The 9122-nt window shown below is 39.7% G+C and overlaps 2 protein-coding genes across 2 annotated transcripts; both read right to left on the bottom strand.

The window, feature by feature from the left end:
* Positions 1-3631: 3631 nt before the first annotated feature.
* Positions 3632-4918, bottom strand: LOC101302711 (ATPase family AAA domain-containing protein 1-like). Its single transcript, XM_004309048.1, has one exon. The coding sequence runs from the start codon at positions 4916-4918 to the stop codon at positions 3638-3640; it is 1281 nt and encodes a 426-aa protein (XP_004309096.1). The 3' UTR covers positions 3632-3637.
* A 329-nt stretch (positions 4919-5247) lies between these two features.
* LOC101307054 lies at positions 5248-9122 on the bottom strand. The gene is made up of 11 exons (XM_004307847.1): positions 8900-9122; positions 8203-8779; positions 7899-8015; positions 7734-7778; positions 7562-7634; positions 7354-7466; positions 7137-7196; positions 7005-7052; positions 6797-6865; positions 5831-5892; positions 5248-5732 (listed from the first exon to the last, which is right to left on the bottom strand). The coding sequence occupies exons 2-11, from the start codon at positions 8722-8724 to the stop codon at positions 5672-5674; spliced, it is 1170 nt and encodes a 389-aa protein (XP_004307895.1). The 5' UTR covers positions 8725-8779; positions 8900-9122; the 3' UTR covers positions 5248-5671.

The following is a 9122-nucleotide window of genomic DNA, read 5'->3' as shown; positions in this document are numbered from 1 at the left end:
AGATGGATGATGGATTCGCCGGAGACACAGAGAATTAGGGTTTTCAGCGAGATTGAGAGAGGAGTGGTTTCGATAGTTTTGAGGGAAAGTGAAATGATTTTTGAAACGAAAATCAGAGGTGGGGGACTCAGATATGGGGGTAACGGCGTGGATGGGGTAACGGCGTCAGTGGCATAATTCGTAGTTATTTTCATTCTTAGGGGCAACGCTTTAAGAGAACAGTGGCATAGATCGTAATTTTTTTTATTTTTATGGGCAACGCTTTAAGAGATTTAAATAGAGGTACTGTTTTATCATCAATGAACATTTATTAACTGTGTTATCATTTATTACATCTAACTGTACCTTTTTATCATTGGCCCAATTTTTTATTTAACACATTTTTCGGTTATTTTTTTACATCTTCACGTTTAATTTGTAGAACCAATTAGATATATATTAAAAAAGGGAGTCCTCCTCCTCTCCTTGGATCGAAGGAGACGCCGAAGCCAGCCATGACGGACATAGCCGCACCGTCGGACCCATCCGCACACAAGACTGACAAGAGGCAGCTGGACCCACCAACGGCCGAGGACCAGCCAAGAAGTCGAAGCCGAATGTCACCGATGAGATGCGACTACATGCATTAGACCACTTATCAAAATCCATAAGAGACAAAGTACCAGATGATGTGTTAGACCGCCTGCATCTTACTCGCGAGGATCTAACGCTCTCTCAAGACGACCGCTTGACCAAGTCTTATAAGGGAGCTTTTCAAAGTATGCATTCATTCGATTTGATTTGCTTCTCATTCTCTCATTTCGTTATTAGGATCAACTTTTCTATGTTTTAACCTTGTTTTTTTTGTTTTCTTTTTCTTGTTCTGGGTGCTCAGAAATTGCTGAACAGGGTGGTCATCCTTGGGATATCGATCACTGGCCTGATCACTGCCCCCAAAAAAAGGGCCAGAGTAGTACTGGTGAAAGATGGTGAGTTCAAGAGGAATTTCAATAGATATTGTTCACTCTACCAAGTCCGACATTCGGAACTTACATATTATCTTGTGTTATTGTGAACTGCTCCATCTAATGTAATATGCATCATGTCACCTTTCTTAATGATTTGTCTTTTTGATCGACTTTACCTGGAGTATGTTTGAAACTAGCATATTTTCTGTAGCCTCTCAAACGGAAAACTATATGTGTTTGATATTACATACAATGTGACACTATACCAAGACTAGAACTTGTAGGTAGTTTGCTGTGCTTGTCCGTCCATAAAATGAGCTATAACACGACCATCCAAAATTGCAGTTTTGTGGAATCTAGCTTGATTGCTTGGTGCTCTTTTAGAAAGACTCCCTTTTTTATGACTCGCGATCCATCTTAAGATATTGAAAATGATGATTTGTAGGACACAAGTGAATTGCGCCCCTTGTGATGTTGCCAACAATGCATGGTTTAGAGCAGCCTCTCCTCTCCTACTTGTGTTGCAGCCGAAATTGCCATCTAATGTAATTTGGTGTTTGTGGCATGCATTGTATTACTTTATTTGCAGTAACAGTACTTTGAGAATTTGTAAGAGACAAAAAGCGTGATACCTTAATTTTCACTCTACCTAAAGTCCCTAATAATTTAGGGTAATCATAGATCTCTGTGTTGCTGATCACTGAGAACCTACCTAACAAGTTGAGATATATTAAGCTGGTGAAATTAAACATGTTAATTGCAGAGTTGATGAGTACAATCCAATTCCATAAGTTACATTATACATTAACCAACCTTGTGTGCCTTCTTATGTCTCTCTTACATATCTAAATAGTTGTGACATTCAGTGCTGAACTCCTTCAGGGATGACCTGAAGCTTAGGCTTCCAAGTTGTCGAATGATCCACCATATTACATGGTTTAGCTTTCGGCCCTGAAGCTGAAAGTAACTTCTGGAATGATACTTGGTTTGTCAAAACCTCATGAAACTGTTGCTTTGTGATTACAATTTTAATCCTTCTTGTTGTAACAGAAGTGGTTCTGTTATATTCTGTAACAGAACCAAAAAGAGGAACCATATAGTAGACCTTCCCCAACTTCAGCTCATAATACGAAGGGAGATGCTCTGAAGCTAATTGTTTTGATACACCAATACCTGCAGAACCTGAAAAGTTCGACAAGACATCCTTAACAAGAATAGATGCTCTGAATTCTAAAACCTTGCCGTCCATCTTCACAACCTTCACAACTTTTCCTTGCTTTGGCGCAACATCCTCGGCAACAATGCGAGAAGCAGTACTGATTCTGCAACCCATTTTTTGTCTAAGAGCCAAGGAGCTAGTCTATAACTTGGTGGTGGCTTGAGCTATTGGGAGTATGAAGGAATCAAGGTGACAGGTGTCTATAGTGTGTGAGGAAGGAGCAAAGTTTAGATTAATTAAGGAAAGGCAAAAGGAATGAGGGTTTTGTTTTGTGTTCTGTTGGGAAGGGCAATATGGATTGGGAGACAAAACAAGAGGGAATGGCTATTTATATGAATCTTAAAGGAAAAGATAAAGCAATTGTCAACACGCATGCGCTTGGTAGCTTTCAGCTGTAATGAAATTGCATTGAATATTACTAAGAAGTCGTAGAAGTGCAATGGTATTGCCCTTTAAATAGCTCTTGTAGGATGGACACAAGTTTAGACTGTAAGAGTGATTTCATATTGAGGTATGGGAGCTATGAAAATCTCTAACAGATTTGAAGTAGAAAACTAGCTCATAAGCTACATCATCCTTATGGTTACGGTGATGTCAAAGCAAGGCTATGAAGCATACGTGCACAAAGAAGAGTAACCAACCCCAAGTTACATTAGCAGATAACTTGCGAGTAAAACAATAATATGTTATAAAAATCCCCGCCTAGGCGTTAGGCGGTGCTTCACCGTTTCCGTTTGGAGAGGCAAAAAACCGATTAATCCCCCGATTAACCCGCCTAGGCGCTAGTCACCGACTGTCCGCCCGACTAGCTGTTGAGATATCAATCTCACATCGAAAATATGGACCTTGTCTGTGGGTTTATAAGGGTTTAGGCCACTCCATCCACTGTCAATTAGTTTTAGATGTGAATCCCATACTACTTTATCATGGTATCAAAGCGGGTTACCCACGTCCACGTGTGAAGCCCAAAGGCCACACGAACTCTACGTCACCCAAATAGTTGTCCATGTGTATGGTTTAAAGATTCGTCACACGTGCAAGAGCAAATTACGATGAAAACCCAATTCCCACTTTCTTAATGATGTTGATGAACTTATCATGTGAACAAAAGAAGGTTATCAGAGTGTTACACTCATCGGATCCCTGAAAATGTGAAACTTCATAATGAAAGATAATTTGATGTTGTAGTTTCATCACCAGAGTGAAATACATTAGTTTCTCAGTAAATCCTCTAGTTCTCAAGTTAAACAACTGAAGCTACACACACAAACACACAAATTATGTGTAACTAATGATGAGCATTCACAGACATAATGTTACAGACTCAAGTCGTATACCGAAGTTTCTCTAAGCCTCCACACTCTCAGACTACCATAAATTCATTCACCAACTATAAATTCTATGCCTATACATGGTGTGAGGCCAACGGCCATACGTCCATCGATTAGGTTTTGTGTCGCTTCATTCATTGTCATTTGGTGCGAGTAGTTTGTCCTACTGAATCAACTCTATGCTTCCCTCTTTTCGCGTTCTTGCATATGTCATTTACAGCCTTTCCGTCTCTCTTCTCCATCACATTGCTGTCATCTTTACCTCTGTAACTAAATCCTAAAGAGCTCAGTATCTGTTTCAGCTGGTGATGGTGTTTCTCATTGTGAGTTTGATCCAGTATAATCGTCGCTTGCTGTAACAACTTGTTCAAGTATGGAATAAGTTGTGCAATCACCACATTCTCTAAATCCAACTGTGACATTAGCCTTGGTGGAGAAGATTGCTTAATTCCACTCTTTTCTTCATATTGTAGATAATCTCTGATAGGATTGTACGCTGCTTTCTTGCAAAGTTGGTATAGATCTGAAGCTTCGTAACCGTCAGTCAATGCAGCTACGTGGTCATAATCAATATTTTCTTCAACTCTCTCACCCTTCATAATCAACTTCAGTATCTCTGCCCTCTCCTTCATCCATGGCACCCGAATCTCAAAGACCTGAAAATGCCGTTTTATTACTTCATCAAGCTCCGGTGATGCACGATTACATTTACTAGTAGCAGCTAGAACCAATACTTGAGCATGCTCATGCTTCTGGTCAGTAAAAAAACCATCCAATATTTCCAAGAACTCAGTCTTCATGTTAGTTTGGGAGAGTTGCCCCAAGAAACCATCCATGTCGTTGATATATATGACAGCAGGCTGGAGTTTAGAAGCTAAGCTAAACACAGCACTGATAAATTGCCGTTTCTTTGTAGCATCATAATCGCTGAAACTACTGGTGATCAGATTCGCTATTTTCCTTGCACTGATGAAGACGGCGCCAGAATCTTTTGCTATGAACTTGGCAGTAGCAAGCAATGTTGCTTTGCCAGTATTACTCGGCGGTGGTCCATGGAGCACGACTCCTCTCCGTGGACCAGCCAGCAGCTTGCTGCCGTTAAGAAACAGCTCAGGCCTCCATAGTGGAACGATAAGTTGATCAAACAAGGATTGCTTCGTCACATTATCGAGGTGAGAATCACATTCCACTTGAATGTCGCCAGGGTTCATAACAGCTTGACAGTTCAATATAACATCTTCGTAAAGATTGGTCTCAATGCGAGCAAGATCAGGACGGCCAAGTTGCTTTGCAATTTTCTTCTTCTCTAAAGCCTCTGCCTCTGGCTCCGGAGAGACTTTGGGGCTCCGCCTCCGGTCATGATGTTCAATTCCAAAGCATCCACCGAAGCAACGCAATAACAGATCAACAAAACAACCCATCTCTGTTGATCTTCAATTAGCTACCGGCAAAACAAACAGGAACTATCTAGGCTTGGAAAAGATTTCGTAACAGATTGATGAGGAGAGCAGTGTTACATATAGTGATTAGACTATCACATTACTCCCTAGCACTCCAGGAACAGGGCAAAATCTCTTAATGGATTAGGAAAGCTTAATAATATAAGATTAAATTATTAAGGGACAGAACTAGGACAGTTATGAAACCAAGATCCCTGATTAGGAAAACATTACTAAAAAAAAAAACCCTGATTAGGAAAGCAGGCCACTGCGTTCATCTTCAAGATCAAGTCAAGATTTAGGTTTTTTACAATGTAATGTCTGCAGATTTTCCCAACTGTGTTGAAATACAGAACCAGCGGTGTGAAAAGAATAAGACAAAAGCAGAGTAAAACAGGCTAAACAGCTAAGAAAAGATTCTGACCAATAACAAAATATTTTCAGTTTCTGGTCATGAGAAACATTAAAAGGCAAAGATTTCGGGCACCATTCCTCCAGATTTCATCATAATGTGCAAGATAAATAAACCATTCAGCGCCTCAGAATTCCATCCAACTCTACAAACCAAAATAATCCACAAGTAACCTCTAGTAGTTGTAGGTAACAAAGGTACCCAACAGCAACCAGAAGAACAAAAGCATAGATAAACACAAATACGTGAACATATCTGTATCTATGTATGCATATAAAAATATATCTATCAGCAGGAAATTAGTCCAGCAACAATAGGCAGGTCTACTGTGATGGAGAGCGAAGAGGAGCACGGGGGCGCACAGGTGTCTTTGACGGGCTGACCCTGCATACATAACATAAACAATGAACAAGAGTTCCAAACTAAGTTGCTCCTACAAGGAGGGCAGGCGGAGAATAGAACTTAAGCTACGCATTACTAACCTTATAGGCAATGATCCCAAAACTACACCACTACAATTAAGAGCTGCAATTGCACTTTCAGCCTGCACATGTGAAGAGAAAGAATAAGGACCAGAAGACTAACAGCAGACTACTTTTGATCTAATCACTGACATAAAATACAAATAAAAACAGAGAAAGAAAAATTACTTGTTGAAAGAATAGCGAATGAAATAGTTGTTGATGAGATGTTCAGTCTTAACAAAGAATGAATGATTTGCACAAGTGTTTTCTCAATAATTACTAACCAAAACCTACAGCATGCTTGCACATACAAGATTATGCAGGTAAAGATCTCCTATCCATCTATCTGCCTCTGCACATTGAATATTGAGGTCTACTACCAACCAGAGTATCCTATAAAGGAAGTTCAAGGGGCAGTCTCCTATACCTTTCTAGTCAACTCTTATGTATGATATAAGCTAAACTTGGGGTTGTCTATCCAAAAAGCAGTTAATTCAGCCTATACAATTTTTTACAAGGAACTACATCCTGACAAGAATGACCATTAGTCAACAGCGGGGTTAATAGAGCAATGGTTAAGCTTTTTGCCCATCAACAGTGTACCCACAATGGCATTTCAGAATTGATACATAAAACCAAGGCAGCTGACTCTTTAGTGCGCACCAAGTTAGACACTACCAAAGACCTTCCCTAACTCTACAATCTCCTGGATCCAAAACCAACATCTTTGATGTTCGAAACTTTGTGATCATTGGCAAGTACGACCAGCATGGATCACTCTAGAATAGCAAGTCATGCAATTATAGTGTTTAAACATAGACCTAGAGAAAGGCACAATAGAGTATTTGGACGAAATCACTTAACTTTGTCATCATGAATTGTCAAATAGATCTAGAGAAAGGCGGGGAAAAACACATAAAGAGAGCACAATACAGTAAAGTACAAAAACTTCAGCATGTCTATCAAAAGTCATTATGTCATTACCACTGTGAACTCAACAAAACAAATGCGAGTGGAATGATGATAGTCTCCAAGGAGCCTCAGGCGTTGAACCTATCAATCCAGGAAGAAGATTGTCTTAGCTTACAATCTAACCAGAAATCTTTTGCAATCCAAAGAAAAACATATTGTAGGAAGTTCATAAGATAGTATTACAAGACTAGCAGAAATAATCACAGATAGATATACGAACCTCTCCACAGAGTGATTCGAAAAACATTTTGACATCTGCTTGAGTAACCTGCATCAAGTGAACAACTTAGTAAGACAGCTGCACCGGTTCTGGACTGAAACCACCTAAACCGGATTCAAAGTTGAACGCTACCTTCTTGTCAATATTGGTACAATAAATAGTTCTTGAGCACATCTCACGTTCATCATCCGACTGAATTGATTAACACCAACGAAATCCAAGCAACACATAAAAGAATATAAATCAGCATAGGAATAAATGAATCACACATAATTATTAGTTCTAGATAGATATATGTGTGTCTGTGTGTGCCAATCACAAATAGGAAAAAGTCTCATATAGAGCTCACCCTGGGTAAAAATGTTGGGTTAACAGGTGCAATTGCAGTTTTGGAAGGCAGCACTCTTACAGGATAATAGCCAAGCATGGTTCCTGACAGACTCAAAGCAGCCATTGCACCTTCTGCAAGCATCAGAAATTGGTTGACTTAACAATTTATCATTACAAAACAAAGAATCCTCCATATCTAGTTGAAGTATGATAGCTTTTGATAATACCTTCATCTGTAAACTCAATAAAGGCAAATCGAAGAACAGAATTAGGATCACCGCACACACGACAGTCTACGACCTTTAAAAGCAGACAGAAAAATCATTAGAAGATAATCCACCATTATGGCACCATCTATAATGAACAATATCATACGAGGAAAGTATGAACACTGCTTACCTGTCCGCAATTAATAAACAGAGCAGCTAGGTTCTCTTCAGTGACCTGATAATGCAGAACAGAGAGTGGCAATTGTACAAGGACAAATGTTAAATGCAAAGGCAAAAGCAAAGAGCAAGCCTACAACCTAAAAGTCTAAAACAAACCACCACACTACACACTTACCTGTTGGTCAATGTCAGAAACATATACAGTCCTCCTAATCATCTCCTCTCGCTGTGCCAAACTCAGTTTGTAATAGTTCCTTCTCCTGGCTTGATTACTATAGCCATTCTTCTTCTGCTGAAATAAAAAACAAAACTCAATTAGCTATCCGCTTCCTCATGAAAATGTACACAAAAGAAAAGCTCATATGTATTTCCATCATAAAACAACAAAAACCAGCTGCAAAAATAGCTCAAATTTATGATCACCAAATACTCTAAAAAAAGAAAAAACTTTACAGACGAAATTGAAAATCCACACGTACCCTTTTGCCCATGAATCCATTCCCATTGCCGGAATTGGTTTGCAGCAACAGATTGTTAGTATAGCCAAATCCACCAGGAAGAGCAAAGCCCTGGTTGTTGTTGGCAAGGCTCAGAGGTATGAATTCCTGAGCCATGGGATTCAACTTGGACAACAACTCCTCCAAATCCCTCATATCCTTCTTGAAATTCTCATGCCCATTAGAGCTCTGATCAGTCCCATACCCACCAGACTTGACCATCTGATGCTCATCAGCCACCCCATTGGACTCGAACCCATTTTGCATCTGGCCCATTTGAGCCTTGTGGTTGCTTTTGGGCACTGTCAAACCCTCCTCCTCCTCCTCCTGCCTCTCATCCAGCTCAGGACTCTGATCACCACCGTCACCACCGTTGGACTGTAAATTGGGGTCCACACTCACCACAGCAGACGAGTCCATTTTGGGTTTTGGGTTTTCAAGATCGTTGTGAGCATTGGACTCCGATGAGTTATCAAAACTGGGTGCATTCTCAGCAACAGCCATCTTTATTTTCTGATCCAAAACACTGTAAAGTTCGAAACTTTATGACCAAAATCACCTGCAAAACACGACCATCTGATCAGAATTCAGAAACATTCAATACTAAACTAGATGATGATCTTCTTTCAAATTCACACACAAAAAAAAAAAAAAAGATCATTTTTATTGGTGGCTTTACCAGAAACAGAGAAAGAAAGAGAGAGAGATAGAGGCTTGTCTAGAGCATCAGCTCCATTGAAATGAACAAAGCCCACCTCAAGATCGCTTTAGTATAACAGAATTGAGAGAAAGGCAAAGCAGAAAAAAAAGGGTCTGCAAAGACTGCAATTTTTGATAAGGGAAAATTTGGTAAAACAAAGCACAAAGCACAGATCTTTATTCTTTTTAATTAACAAATATAT

The sequence above is a fragment of the Fragaria vesca genome, linkage group LG7 (assembly GCF_000184155.1).
Source record: "Fragaria vesca subsp. vesca linkage group LG7, FraVesHawaii_1.0, whole genome shotgun sequence".
Lineage (NCBI taxonomy): Eukaryota > Viridiplantae > Streptophyta > Magnoliopsida > Rosales > Rosaceae > Fragaria > Fragaria vesca.
Note: the sequence above shows the minus strand (reverse complement) of the source record. Positions and strands in the feature narration are given on the sequence as shown.

Coding starts and splice junctions, on each gene's coding strand:
- LOC101307054 (XM_004307847.1), bottom strand. CDS start 8,724: ATGGCTGTTGCTGAGAATGCACCCAGTTTTGATAACTCATCGGAGTCC. Junction 7,779..7,898: donor TTTCTGACATTGACCAACAG/GTAAGTGTGTAG, acceptor CTGCATTATCAG/GTCACTGAAGAGAACCTAGC. Junction 7,053..7,136: donor GTACCAATATTGACAAGAAG/GTAGCGTTCAAC, acceptor CACTTGATGCAG/GTTACTCAAGCAGATGTCAA.
- LOC101302711 (XM_004309048.1), bottom strand. CDS start 4,918: ATGGGTTGTTTTGTTGATCTGTTATTGCGTTGCTTCGGTGGATGCTTT.